At 39.8% G+C, this 15,019-nt stretch overlaps 3 protein-coding genes across 3 annotated transcripts; 1 reads left to right on the forward strand and 2 right to left on the reverse strand.

Annotated features, from left to right (window-relative positions):
- The first annotated feature begins 4,431 nt into the window (after positions 1–4,431).
- Positions 4,432–5,355, forward strand: LOC118646474. Its single transcript, XM_036289465.1, has 3 exons — positions 4,432–4,715; positions 4,890–5,058; positions 5,146–5,355. The coding sequence occupies exons 1-3, from the start codon at positions 4,432–4,434 to the stop codon at positions 5,353–5,355; spliced, it is 663 nt and encodes a 220-aa protein (XP_036145358.1).
- A 2,003-nt stretch (positions 5,356–7,358) lies between these two features.
- On the reverse strand, positions 7,359–8,093 carry LOC118645767. Its single transcript, XM_036287477.1, has one exon. It carries the CDS (start codon positions 8,065–8,067, stop codon positions 7,360–7,362), a length of 708 nt encoding a protein of 235 aa, XP_036143370.1. The 5' UTR covers positions 8,068–8,093; the 3' UTR covers position 7,359.
- Positions 8,094–8,165: 72 nt separating this feature from the next.
- On the reverse strand, positions 8,166–9,975 carry LOC118646477. The gene is made up of 3 exons (XM_036289471.1): positions 9,640–9,975; positions 9,094–9,342; positions 8,166–9,032 (listed from the first exon to the last, which is right to left on the reverse strand). Exons 1-3 carry the CDS (start codon positions 9,973–9,975, stop codon positions 8,175–8,177), a joined length of 1,443 nt encoding a protein of 480 aa, XP_036145364.1. The 3' UTR covers positions 8,166–8,174.
- Positions 9,976–15,019: the final 5,044 nt, after the last annotated feature.

Genomic DNA, 15,019 nt, shown 5'->3' on the forward strand with positions numbered 1-15,019 from the left:
AATATTCTTGATTGGTGTAAAAATTGTATCCTTCACTTGCTCATTCAACACGAGCATCTCACGTTATCGTCTTCGTACGTGTAATCTAACAGTAATCTCCTCTCCACGAAAATCGAGTAATTGACCGTCCTGATCCACAATGCGAATCGTCAAATCAGTAATGCTCCGTGCAACGATTGGAAGGTAAATGATCTGTGCAGGCGTTTCCGATATCTTATATCCTGGTGGCACCCTCGGCGAAAATTCGTGTATTGTGTGTACGCACTTGTCGTTGCTGTACGCACCCGCAGTCACGTTACATTCTATGCGAATAATGTTTACGTTTATGATATTTATAGGTGCATCCGATTCATGCCACATTCGCGATTCAAGAATACGCGATGAAAATCCCAACAGCGATCCAACGTTGTTAGGTTTAAAGAAATTTATCTGATAAGCACACATAATCTCACTCTTCATTGTATTGTTGTTAGCACGAATCACCACCGGATATTCGCTTTCTTCTTCATCTTCTTTGTGAAACGTTCTCTTTTCCACAACATTGGAATGAGATTGTAAAATTGTGCGTTTCAAATATCTATCTATATCACGCAATTCATACGATCCTTCGGGAATTGTAATTTCCTTGTTGTCTTTGTCATAATAAAATTTGTTATTCGACGAATTTACATTAGGTATGGTATAGTATGTTTCAAAATCTGTGAGACCAAGCTCATAATCGCCATCGCTCAAATCTACGGCTGGAAAATAGCTTACCGCGAGGATGCTACTCTTGCCAGTTACCGTAAACGTCAGTGACATGTTGAAACGAATACTGAGTTAAATTGCATAATGTTAGCCTTTAAATTGATTACTAACTGTTTGAAGAAAACGCAGACATAGTTGGCCACAGTTGCTTTGATCATAACGTTGATAAGGCGTGTGATTATACTCGATCCACGTTACATCTAAATATTGCACCAGTTCTTTCGGTGGTCTAAGATTGCCGAAACTATCAAAGTATATAGCGCGATTTCCTCTCTTTGCATATGCCACCCAGTGTGTACCTGATCCTTCAGCGTTATCTAAATTTACAATACCGCTCTCGTTTCGATATGCTCCAACCGTTGGTAATGCTGTACGCATAAAAATTCCTCTAAAGTGTGGAATGCTCATACGTTTCGCTAACTGTAATAATTGTATGTTGGTAGTTGCACCTTTTGGCATTTTTAACGTCTTTTTGACGTTTTTTTTTTTTTTCGTCGACACTCCTTGTCCACGCTTATATGGAGCGAGATAAACTCCATGACCTTCCATGACACGATTATGACGTTTCAATTCGTTCAGCTGACGCTGTGCTGCCTTGTTATCATTCACAGCCTTCGCAACTCCCGCCGCTCCACCGACCAACGACCCGAGAACACCCAACAGCGGTAGAATGGGTAAAACACCACCGCGTTTCGCTACCGGAAGTATTCGTTTACTCGTTCTCAGAAGTATTCGTTTACTCGCTCTCTTCTTTTTATCACTTTTTTTCTTTTTCAAACCCATACCGATTTTTGTCTTAGTTTTCATAGCTGCCCAAACGGCTGCTGCAGCAGCTCTTTCTCCGAAAGTCGAATCGTTCGCTGTAATGCGTTTTCGCGCTTCCGCAGCGAGTATATTATCAGCTGCGTGTCTATCGGTGAGTTCGTTGCTCTGGGAGTATGCAATGTCGTGTTCGCGACATGCCGCGTCCAACGGATTAATACCCCGATCACCTCTGGCCAATCGCTTTTTCAACCTAGTACCTGGACCGCAAAATTGATATCCTGGTATGTGCAGTTCGAAAGGAAGCGCATTTATCACACGATTTAACAAGCCGCGACCTACCGCTGGCATTCGCGACAATTCTTTATCAACGGTGCGGGGCCGTCGATGTGCGTCTGGTGCAACGATTGATTGTAATGTTCGTAGCAACGACGATGGCTTCGAATCTCCGTATCAGCCTTTATGTGTTCCGGAAGCCTGTCCCACACGTATTCGATATAATTGCTACACACGCGTAGCAGAATAGGTTTCGACACGAATTCTAACTGCTCGACACTCAAATCGAGTATATCGGAGGGATGTGACAATATGAGAAACATTTTACATACTGAACAATTTTGCTCGGTGCGTCTCTATAAATAGATCGGTCTTATTAATTTTTGTCAGTTTTTATCAGAGTATAGAGGGAGAAAATATGCGGTTCGTACAACATTCACCAGCGATTAAAGTAACAAATTTCGATGACAGAATAATGTCCAAAAGAAAAATAAGGAGGCATGGAAACATGTTGCCGAGTTCTATACGTGGTATAATTTGCGGTCCGTCAAATTGTGGCAAGACAAACGTATTAATAAGCTTGTTGGAAAGTCCGCATGGAGTACGTTTTGAGAATGTGTATGTGTACTCGAAATCATTACAACAACCGAAATATCTGTATTTGGAAAATTTATTGACACCGATTGAAGAAGTTAGTTATTTTGCATTTGCCAATAACTGTGATGTCATTCAACCGAGTGAAGCGCTTCCGAATTCCATTTTTATCTTTGATGACGTGGCGTGTGATAAGCAAGATACGATAAGAGACTACTTTGCAATGGGGCGACACGTGGATGTCGACTGCTTCTATCTCTGTCAGACGTATGCAAAGATACCGAAACATCTTATACGCGACAATGCAAATTTTCTAATTTTATTCAAGCAGGATGGTACCAATCTAAAACATGCGTACAACGATCATGTAAATACCGACATGTCTTATGAGGATTTTAGCAATTTATGTCATACTTGTTGGCAACAAAAGTATGGATTTTTAGTGATAGATAAGGATAGCGCACTCGCCGATGGACGATATCGAAAAGGATTTAATGACTTCGCAATACCATAAAGCAGTTAGTTGTTTTTGATACGTTGACCAAGTAGCGTTTCTCAACATGGATAACACAGATAACAATATGGATCGTGAGAAGATTGTGAAAGAGATTGCGAAAACAAGTGATTCAATTCGTAAAAAATATCGCGCTTTGAAAGCGGGTAAAGTGCAAGAAGAAATGGCGTTGGAGAGACACTTTAAGCCCATTGTCGAACCATTAAAACAGATTGTTGAAAACACTATTGGTGATGTATCAGATCCGATTAAGAATGAATCGTTCTTCTCGGGGGAAGACGAATACGCAGAACCAAAACCCAAACGAAAGCGATCAAACGCTTCGTTTAATTCTATAATGACCTCTACTCCTGTTAAAAAAATGAGACGATCAAAAACTGTACCAACTAATTTGAATGAAACATCGCAAATACTACATGATAGTGATTTATCGTACAGTCATGTACCTTCCGTCGAAGACGTTTTTGAAATAGCAGCCAATGAACCGCTTGTGACGTCTATTCGACAACAATTGGAAACGCGAGAGGGACGTGAAAAGTTGCACATGCACTATGGTCCATTAGGTCAAAAATATATGGGGGCTGTTCTGAGTGGTAAAAAACCAGTCATTATAGATACTGTTTACGGAGTTTACTTCACCGACTTTGGAACGATGCTCGGCGATAAACGCATCGACATACATAAGAATGATAACATAGTTATAGATGGTAAAATATACACGGGAACGCCTGGTCTGTACGAATTAATTTTCATGAAAATGCCCAACATGTACACGAATAATGACCTGCAAAATTATAAAAACATTCTATTGGTGACAAATGCATATAGACGAGGACATATTGCACATAATCAAGTAATGGGTAACAAAGGGTCTAAATATAAAAATATAATTGCACCCTTAGTAACAGACGCAAAAGTTGGACAAGGTTTATCAAGCGCTATTACATTAAATAATAACAAGATCGATTATGTTCATTGGGATGATCCCAACGAGCTTGTGGATCGCCTTCGATTGCTCGAGGCCTCACACCAGGCAGGGCACAATGCTCACGACAACGAGATTCTATCAATTATCGAGGAACTTCGCGAGGCTGGTTTTATTATAAATTAAAACTGCGCGAAACAAATCATTTAGTCAACATCGAAATGTCAATCAACAAGTTTGGAACATCACTCGGAAGAGGTGGTGCGGAACCATATTATCAATGGAGCGGATTAGTCAGAAATTACATGCGTGATAACGCTCTTTGCATGGTTGTCACCGATTTTGATGCAAAGTCGTGCAAGATTCGACGTTTAGCGTTACCTGTAGATGATAGTGATGCAGCCAATAAACGATACGTGCAACAAACTGTGAAAATTTTAAAGGATCGACAGGATGAAATCGAGAGGAAGATTGAGACACTTCAAAGTAAGGTTGAAATTACAGCTCATACGCTAAACGAGATTCAAAGACAGCTCGACGCAGTAACTCATCGTGCTGAGTAAAAAAGTTAGTACGTTGAATATATGCACCATTTACATGTCATACTCTGAACATGTCTGAGAAACAATTGTTGGTTGAGGAGTTGCATGCTCCGGCGAGAAGAAATTTTTCTCGAAGACGCGTCATAGTTCACGGATACGATGACCTGTGGCAGGCGGATGTGGTTGAGATGCGTCCTTACACACGATTTAACCGAGGTTATCACTACATACTCACCGTTATCGACGTGCTGAGCAAGCATGCATGGGCTGTACCGCTGAAGGCCAAGAGCGGTAGCGAAGTTGCTATTGCGATTGCAAAGATAATTCAGAAAGATGGCAGATGTCCGAAAAATTTGCAAACAGACAAAGGAAAGGAATTTTATAACACCAACGTGCAGAAACTATTAAATAAACATAATATCAATCATTATTCTACATACTCTATAATGAAAGCATCAGTTGTCGAACGCTTTAACCGAACATTAAAAAACGTCATGTGGAAACAATTTACACTCAATGGAAATTATAGATGGATTAATTTGCTGCCACATCTCATGTCAGAGTACAATGCACGAAAGCATCGAACTACTGGCATGCGACCTATCGATGTTACGCCTGCAATCGCTAAAAAACTCTTAACCACGGTGTATAGTCACATAAAAATTGCGGCACCCGCGCGATTTAAAGTCGGTGACTCGGTGCGTGTCAGCAAATTCAAAACTGTTTTTGAGAAGGGTTATACACCAAATTGGACTACGGAGATATTTAAAATTATTAAAGTACAGCGTACCAATCCTGTGACATATGTACTGGAAGATTCCTCTGGAAAACCTATCGCTGGAGGATTTTACGAATATGAGCTGCAGCGTGTTGCAAATCCTGACGTGTATCTCGTTGAAAAAATATTGCGCAGAAAAGGAGATGATATTTATGTCAAGTGGCTGGGATTCGATGGATCGCATAATTCATGGATACATAAAGACACTGTTATTTAATCCAATAAAAATTGTTTTTATTATATTCACATAAAAGTACAATTTAACAAATACATTATTATATTAATTTTATATTATGTGAGATTTCTTTATCATCCTTTCCTTAATACATTTTTATTAATACATGTTTTTAACATAAAAATATATATATAATTATTTTTAATGTGCATGTAATTTAAATGTGCATATAATGTTAAAGATATTATAGTGGTATTCGATAATGTCCCCACGGTAACGTTTCAACTGAATCGGGTATAAGGTATCTCTTGTCATCATATGGACTTAGAGCGATTTTTGTTTCGGACACCGTATATACTTTATGTAGCTTGGATCTTATACATGATTGGCTACGCGTCATCTCGATCTCATCTCTCAAACACTGGGTATAATCATCAAATGTTATGGTTCGCGTTACTACATTATTCTTGACACCTTTCGCTTTTTTAGTGTCCTTCTTTCCATCTACCTTTAACGCATACATCTTTGCTCTAAGTCCAACGAACTCAGTCATTATCACGCCATTATTCTCATCTTTCATCAAGCCCGGAACTTTTTTATTCTCGAGAGGCATACCGTACGCGTTGTCGACCGGATAATCGCTTGTGTCGAACCTAGCAATATCACGTTTCATCGTCTCGTAAATATCCTCGCACTCGACGAGGTATATGAGACTGTCGGTGTCAGTATACATGACTCTACATTTGTCACGATACAGAGGTAGCATGTACTCGTGGTGAAATTCATATAGACACGTCTTAGAAATATCTAGGATACACATGCCTACATAAATCGGCTTATATAATTTCACCTCGAGTTTTCTAAGTTCAACGGCGATTAAATTTTCTGCAAAAACACTCCGACTATGAAAATTTGGTTTCGCGATCATTGTCTCCGCACCATACCGTCCCACCCATTTTGTCAACAACTTAACGTCAACATGATTGCGCACATTCTCCATGGTTTTACCAAACACCGCATTATTCATTAATTTATACAAGTTTTTTTCGAAATCATTTTTGGCGAGTGTCCGGAATCGTGTATTTAACTCTATGTATTTACAGAGCCATGGAGATTGTGCGAATTGTAATATACGGTGTATCTTTGCTATACGAAGACCGTGACGCATGCACTGCTGCAGGTTGCGGTAATGTATGACGTAACGTTCCTTATCATACAGCGTAGCGAGAAGTTTACATTCACGCTTGCCTGGCGGTTTATCGCGTGTTGGGCAGAAAGATAGGTCAGCGTGCTCGTCGTGAAGGTCTCGGGGATACTCGAGATCAACTTCGAGAATGTATCCCGTTGGTGAATCAGCAGCGATCGCATTTATGTCAAAATTCGAGACTTCGATCCATTGAAATTCCCCATATGGCAGCGGCTGACACATCGCCCAACCATACAAATTATTAACGTCAAAATACATAAGATATGAGGATGGTTTCGATGGGTCGTACGTCTGCATGTATTTGTTGTTAGCCTGTGCATATCTGCCTGAACATTGACTGAGACCGCCGCGTATACCGCGTTCGATGAACATTACCATGTCAATGTCAGTAAGCAGTTCGAAAGTAATTTTTGTATATTTTAACATAGCGTCCCACGTGTATCCGGGGAGAGTGTAATAATGTGCTGGATCGAGACCGTAACTTTCTAAGCATTTATCGCGAAAATTTTCAAAAATGTCAGCTAACAATAACACATCCGTTTTCAAATATAGATCGCTGTATTCACCCAACGTTTGAACGGAGAATCGCTTCCAGACATTCTCAGCGTGCATGTAATCGCTCTCGGATACAGTATCAGAGGTCAGGGAACTGAAAAATGATTCGCGCGGCGGTAAACATGTGTCCTGCAGCTTGTTCACGCAGTCAACGTACTCATACGGAAATACACCTTTTCGTGTCAATAAATCAAAATCCTCATCAGATAAGTGTAAAAATTCGGAACGTACAATTTTTAATTTTTCTTTGCCTAGAAATGATGCCAATTTTTCGAGACTAGTATTTAAAAATTATATGAATCTATGAACCGTAGTTTTATGTAATTGTGTGGATCTAATTTATCGGCTGTGTCTACGACATGTTTTGTAAAAGAAATGTACTTTTCTTTCGTGATGGGAAGTACGTCAGTCTTCCCTTTGAACGCTGTGGCTATTTCCTTAATAATGAAATGCGAATCGTATCCAGATAAGTTATGAAAAATAATAGGCATGTATGATGCATTTCGATAATTTAAATTACAGAGAGAATGTGCAGGACCGCGGTAACGACCAGTCAAATGACAATGATCGCGCACCCGCGTATCATCCGACGCGAATGGCTTATCGCAGATATGACACCGCGTCGCGCTATGGTATGCCTCCAATTGTTCCTCTGATAACGTTTCCATGGGGATATTAGTTGATAAACGAGTCTTAACATTATACGCTAATTTTTCAAGTTGTTTAGTGAACCATGCGACGCAATCTTTATCGCGACGAAACCGGTACGTGGATAACGTGTCATCGTATGAGCATCGCACGTAATACCCGATGCTGAATACCTCATGTTGTTGATATGTGTATGACGCTTGCTCTGTATCATGTTGCGTCTTCCGCAGCACACACTCGAGGTCTGCGTAGACGATAAAGGGCACTCGTTCCTTGTGGTTTACATTCTGGAAATTTAACCACTTGTCGTCTTCAGCGGGCAATGTGATAGCGCAGTCGTTCATCCTCTGACAGTCTACAGTGTGTGATTGCAACCTCTCGCATGATGAAAAATAGTGCAAGCACCTGTAAAAATAATTTTAAAAAATTTTAATTAATTTTTTTTGCTGGATCATGTGAATTTTTTAAACATATTATACATACCGATCGCAAATGTATCTTTTCCATCATGTTTGCTCAGTTGGGAGCTGATGAGGCGGGACAGATTTTTTATCCAGACAAAGTGACCCACGCTGTCTTCGTGCGGATTTTGTACGTATAATAAATTGACATGCTTCTCTTTCTTGTCATTGGAGAGCCGCAGCGGAAGAATCTTTAGCATTGCCATTTCCTTTTTCATCCCGTAGACGTTGATCGATATATTGTTAAGACTCTCAAATTTTCCAATGTCCTTTACTGTAACGGGAAACGCAATGTCATCAAACTTTAGGACTGTTGTATAATGTGGATATGATGATTCCAATCCTGTGTTTCTTTCAGCAGGATGTAGAGCGGCAACCACTGACCATGCGAAGCATGCATTGTCCTTTGAATTAACGTTCACTACTGCACGCTTCATCATTATTTCTCGCGGTAATGTCACGTAACACCCCGCGTGTAGAGGATTGTACTTATTTATATTTAGAATCAAATTGAGAATTCGCGATAGCGCCCACCCGCTATCTCGTTCTTGAAACTCTTCAAGTGATGCTAATGTGGGTTCGATAACGCGTCGCTCATACCACTCGTCCAAGTCCGACGTTTGGAATAGTTCACAATTTTTAGTGTTTATACTTTTGTTGGCACGTTTATCACCCGTTACAAACACGCCGTTGAATGCTGTATTCACTTTTACACTGTTGTGTTCCTCTAGAGCGTCCCGCACTCGCTCGAGCACTATACCGCATGCGTCTTCTAAAAACGTTCGCGGTTCAATATAGTTTGTATTTATCACTGCACCTGTCTGAATGCGATTCTCGAACGCCTGTATCTATCTTTCGCCACATAAGTTTGTTCGCGTTATTACTAGTGCTCGCGTAATTACCACCTACATGCACGAAACGTCTTTGTAATTGTGTCTTTTCACCTTCGAGTCGCGCGATCCTCGCCACCAACGATTGCCTTTGTCCGACGGCAAACCGAGGACGCTTTATGCGGCTATGTTCCTCAAGCTGTTGTATAATCTCATCGCATCGCTGCAACCACATAAAACACTCGCCCAAAGTAGTGACTCCATTTGCTTGCTCCAACAGCTCGCGTTCCACTTGCTCGAAATTATTCTCCATTTTTATCACTGTTGTCTTTTATCACTGTTTTAAAACAACACCATACAATCTTCAACAGGACACTCGCATATAGTTTCGTAGCACCTAATGCAGAATCGAAATTTGTCTTGAATTTCAAACTGCATTAGCTTGCTTTGTCTTTCACACCGAATATAAAAACATATCTCCTTCTCTTGCTCAGACAGAACGTATTCATCCTCATCATTGTTTAAAAGGTTTGAAAATTCGTGGTAAGTACGCAGCATTTTCTCTACATAGGGATTCTCAGTATTATAAGCAAAGTGGGACGTTATTGCTATCACTTCGATATACCTTCCAACACCCTGCTGGTATCTCAATGAGATGGTAACAGCATTCCTGAGTCTTTTCTACGATTTGTTTTGCTATATCATATTCATTTTCATCGGTGTCAACCGAATTGAGTATCTCTTTATATAATTTGTGCTTCATATGATGAGGCCAGTTATCAACAAATTGGTCGTGTATGTAAACTTCCTGTATTATGGTGCGTTCATGCGTTCCGCGTAAACCGAGTTCTCGATCACGTAGAAATTGCACTGGTGATATTCTCTGCACATCCTTTCGTTTTTCGGAATCATCATTATTGTTAAGGACATAAATGGCATCTTCTACGATATCGTCATCCATGTTATAATAATCTAGTTTTTATACTAAGAAGTCTCTACTGTGCGCACACTGAACACATATTGCACTAAATTATTACTCCGGATTGATGACGGTTTCAACTTGCACTCGGATCTTAAACTTCGCATCAAATGCGATATTATGCGCTTCCCGACCGCTTATATATTTTTTATAACTCTTTATTTTCTTTGTCTTAACATCGGTGCTTGACCTCTGCAAGATTTGCATTATTTGAATGTGCGATTCTGAATGATCTCATCAAGAAAGTATCAAATGATTTATGTACGTGCCTAAAACATATTTTTGTTACAGCATCCGTACATCGGCGCTTGACCTCTGCAAGATTTGCATTATTTGAATGTGCGATTTTCGTATGATCTCATCAGTAAGTATCAAATGTATGTGCCTAAAACATATTTTGCCGCAGCAGCCGTACATCGGCGCTTGACCTCTCAAAGATTCACATTATTTGAATGTGTGATTTTCGTATGATCTCATCAGTAAGTATCAAATGTATGTGCCTAAAACATATTTTGCCGCAGCAGCCGTACATCGGCGCTTGACCTCTGAAACATTGGTCATCCTTGAATGTGTAAAGTTTGAAATAGTGATTGTCCCCTCTACTGAGATGTGTGAAAAAATATGTGATTGTCCCCTCTACTGAGATGTGTGAAGGGTGTGCAATATAAGAAGAGTTCTGACAACGGTATCACATCAGTTAATCAGTGGAATACGGACGGTAAAGTTCCAATCTTGCATTAGTTAATCAAAAGAAGTCGGAGTTTCCCTGAAAATGAACTATTACGTTCCGATTCAGCAGAATGAAACGTGCGATAAACCGTAAGTATTTCTTAAATTAATTAAATCAAATTTTGTTACATATTTAATTGGATTTTATTTTTTATATCTTGCAACATTTTTTTCTTTACAGAACAATATCGCAGCCGCATCATACTCCACGCATTCTGGGGAGAAGATTTGCTTTGACGACTACATTCTACAAATATTTGGATATAGGAATCAGTGTGGGACTTGAGCCTTTTGTAGAGATGATTCTTGGTGACAACAAGGGCAATGAGATATCGCTGTCACGTGATACCTGGGTAATAATTATTGAGAAACGGACAGATATCGAGCAAACTCCTGCAGTCGACAACCGCTACATCGTTGTGGATTAATGATCTTTTCATCGAAGTCGTTAAAATACGTACGAGAGTATCATAAAATTCACTTTAAATAACAAAATTATGTACATGAAACCATCGACTGTGCAATTTTTACTAAATCTTGAAGATGTTATCAATAATGCATATTTTAAGTTATGGGATGATATGCATATAGTAAAAGAACGATATAATCAATTTGTAAACTGTTTGCGGCGAAATAATATTCATAACAAGTGTGATGCAGTCAAATTGTTAAATGAAATATGTGTAAAAACTTCACTTGTAGATTGCGAACTGATGGTTTATGCATCAGACAATATTGTATACGACGCGTTACAAAAGGAATAAATGAAAAAAATTATAAATAATTATTATAAACCTATTTTCTCTCTTCCCTATTCCTTTGCGGTATAATGGCGTGCGCAGAACCGAGTAGGAGGTACATAGATAAGATGGGTGGGAACGCATGTATGTAACCGCATATGAAAGAACGCAACGAATGAAAGAGAAAGAGCGAGAGAATGATAAAACTGTATGGCTGGAAATATCGCGTACGGATGAGAGAGATAGAGAGAGAGAGAGACAGATTCGGAATAGAGGGAGAGAGCGAGCACCGCGGTTGATGGCTGCTACAACAGCGGCGGCGGCGGCGGCGGCGGCGGCGGCGGCGGCGGCGGCGGCGGCGGCGGTCGCGGACCCCGATTCCCCCTCTCCCGCTCCGGGTCGCGGACCCGAAAATACCGCGTCAGCAATTTCCGCACCGCGAGATCCTCCTCCCCGCGTGACGTCATACCCCCGCGCCTACCGGTACCCCCCCGCCCACCCCCTCTCCCGCTCGCGGGTCGCGGACCCGAAAATACCGCGTCAGCAATTTCCGCACCGCGAGATCCTCCTCCCCGCGTGACGTCATACCCCCGCGCCTACCGGTACCCCCCGCACACCCGCACCCCCCTCGGAGCCCCGTAGTTAGAACTGTCATAGTATTAACTACTGTTGGGACTTGATTATTTTCCATAACAATTGTTTCTGCATCATTCACCAAACTCGTACGGATGATTTTTCCATCGTCTGTATATTACATTAATTCTTGAGTGCTATTTACATTTAATATATAATACAAAAATATGTATCACATATACACTCATCGGTTTGAGGATAAAAGTATAAATTTTCATCTATTTTGCAGTGATTGTAACTCTCTACACATGAATGGAAAAACATTTCTTGTTCACTACAAATTGTAGGTTGGGGAAAAAGAAATCCATTGTTTTTTTGTTTATTTCAAAGCTTTATTTAATATAGTTGGGATTGTTCGGTTTGGGTCAAATATGCCGTTTTATTCTACAATTTATTGCCATTTCAAAGGTAATTTCATGATACCTCTCTCTCTAGAAGCCCTGGTCTCTATTGGCAAAAAACTCGGCTAAGTGACTTTTTGAATCTTCTCTCGAGGACAATTTCTTTTCACCAAGGAAGTTTTGCAATGACAAAAAAAAATGGTAATCGCATGGTGCCAGGTCCGGACTATAAGGTGGATGCATCAAAACTTCCCAACCAAGCTCCCGGAGTTTCTGGCGAGTCACTATAGACGTATGTGGCTTGGCGTTATCGTGATGGAACACAACTCCTCTCTTATTGACCAATTCTGGCTGCTTCTGGTAAATTTCTAGCTTCAAACGATCCAATTGTTTGACAGTAAGAAGTTCAAATTTAGTGTTTTGGCCATATGGAAGCAGCTCATAGTGGACGATTCCTTTCCAGTCTCACCAAACACACAGCAAAATCTTCCTGACAGTTAATCTTGCTTTGGCCACCGTTTTGAGCCGCTTCGCCGCGCTTTAACCACGATCTTTTTCGCACAATATTGTCGTATGTAACCCATTTCTAATCCACAGTCATCATCCGTTTCAGAAATGGCTCGATTTCGTTACGTTTGGCCAAGGCTTCGCAGATGAAAATTCGTTCCATCATGTTTTTTTGCGTCAATTTGTATAGCACCAAACATTGAGCGTCTTTTGAACCCAGCTTTATGCAAATGGTTTAAAACTGTTTTGTGGTTGATCTTCAGCTCCTAGGCGATGCTACGGACTGTTAACATGCCGATCTATTTCCATCATTTCCATAATTTTATCGACATTTTCGACGACGGGCCTACTTGTGCAAGGTCCATTTTTAACATCGAAATTACTGGAACGAAATCGAAACCAAAATTGCACGTGATTGGCTGTGACAGTGTCGGGACTATAAACACCATTCACAATTTCAGCCGCCTGGCTTGCATTTTCGCCTTTATCGAAGCAAAATTGTAAAATATACCGACTCTTTGTTGACATCCATCTTTTATGCGCTATGACTCACAACTGAATCGACCAATCACAAAACTGTTAAAAAATTTTTTAGTACAGAATCACTTTTTGAACAAGTATAAGTATGAAGCTATGCGATCAATACATCACGAGATATGTATCACTAGAGCCATTTAGCAAAAAAATAATGGATTTCTTTTTCCCCAACCTATATTGTTATCATATATATACTATGTTAATAATGACCTATTATTTTCCGCAATGGACTCGTGAGGTGAACATTAAAGTAATACTTTCTTTTAGAATTGAATGGTATATTATTTGTAAATCTTATGGCGATAAGTGCACACGACAATGTCTGACGCATAGGTTGCACGTAAAAGTACAAGAAGCGGAACTCGCTTGGTCTCATGATCATTTTTATGAAAAGCAAATCACTACAATAGTGCCATCTGAATTTTATAGTATGTTCTTTTCTTTAGCAGATTGTTGAGTGCATCAACAACTAATATGTATCAAATCCCCCACTTTGATCACTCTACAATTCGCTGCAATCCTAACTTTTCGACATGTCTATTCAATACTTTGTATGACAACGGCTTCGTGAGAATGTCCGCCACGTTATCACCAGATGCGACGTATTTTAATTTTATCAAACCATTTTCGTGCATCTCTCTAGTAATATGATAAGCTATGTCAATATGTTTTGTACGCGATCTTTCTATCTTATTTTTTGTAAAATCAATAGCCGATTTATTGTCGCATCTGATGATATGCGGTTTGGAAGGTACAATTCAAATCAGTTTTTACGCTTAAGCTCATTAAACATCATATCTAACCACATGACTTCCTTCACCGCTACTTTCATGGCAACATATTCGGCCTCCATAGTGATGTTGAAATTGGACTTCTGTTTATTGGACTTCCACGTTATTGGGTTTCCATTAAAAATACTACTGTGCCACTGTAGGAATGTCTGTCATCTATGTCTGACGCTCAGTCGGCATCACTGTATATCTCTATATCATTAGAACCACAACCGTATACTAACTTGTATTTTTTGTTCCGGCTAGATATCTAAGAACTCTTTTAGCTTGTAGCCCAATGTACTTTGCCGGGATTAGAGCTTAAATTGCGACAATTTCGTTACCGCATATATATATCAGAACGCGTTGCCAAAGCTATATACATTAACGATCCGATTAATTGTCTGTATGGTACATTTTGCATTTCGTCCTTTTCAACATCACTATGTAGAGCGGTTCAAAATGTCGATAAACGTCATTCCAGGATCGATTGGTATTTGCTTGGTTTACAATCTTGCAAACCATATTTGTTTACAAGTTGTATCTATATATAACGCTTGTGACATCCAATTTTATTTTGTCATGGTTTAAGAGTTTATACCTAATAAGTACAATGTTCTGCCTAAATCTCTTATTTCATACCTTGACTCTAATATAGATTTAACTGTATTTATTTATTAATTGATCGAGCAATAATATATCATCCACGTATAACACAAGAATGAGATCATTACCGTATGTATAAACACAATTGTTTGCTTGTAATCTT

The sequence above is a fragment of the Monomorium pharaonis genome, chromosome 1, assembly GCF_013373865.1.
Source record: "Monomorium pharaonis isolate MP-MQ-018 chromosome 1, ASM1337386v2, whole genome shotgun sequence".
NCBI lineage: Eukaryota > Metazoa > Arthropoda > Insecta > Hymenoptera > Formicidae > Monomorium > Monomorium pharaonis.

What these genes read in the sequence shown, in the direction of transcription:
- LOC118646474 (XM_036289465.1), top strand. Translation starts at nt 4,432, where the DNA reads ATGTCTGAGAAACAATTGTTGGTTGAGGAGTTGCATGCTCCGGCGAGA. An exon ending in GGCAGATGTCCGAAAAATTT is followed by an intron (nt 4,716 to 4,889) that starts GCAAACAGACAA and finishes TGGAAATTATAG; the next exon opens with ATGGATTAATTTGCTGCCAC. An exon ending in GATTTAAAGTCGGTGACTCG is followed by an intron (nt 5,059 to 5,145) that starts GTGCGTGTCAGC and finishes ATTAAAGTACAG; the next exon opens with CGTACCAATCCTGTGACATA.
- LOC118646477 (XM_036289471.1), bottom strand. Translation starts at nt 9,975, where the DNA reads ATGGATGACGATATCGTAGAAGATGCCATTTATGTCCTTAACAATAAT. An exon ending in TACCAGCAGGGTGTTGGAAG is followed by an intron (nt 9,343 to 9,639) that starts GTATATCGAAGT and finishes CAGTGATAAAAG; the next exon opens with ACAACAGTGATAAAAATGGA. An exon ending in TACAAAGACGTTTCGTGCAT is followed by an intron (nt 9,033 to 9,093) that starts GTAGGTGGTAAT and finishes GGCGAAAGATAG; the next exon opens with ATACAGGCGTTCGAGAATCG.
- LOC118645767 (XM_036287477.1), bottom strand. Translation starts at nt 8,067, where the DNA reads ATGAACGACTGCGCTATCACATTGCCCGCTGAAGACGACAAGTGGTTA.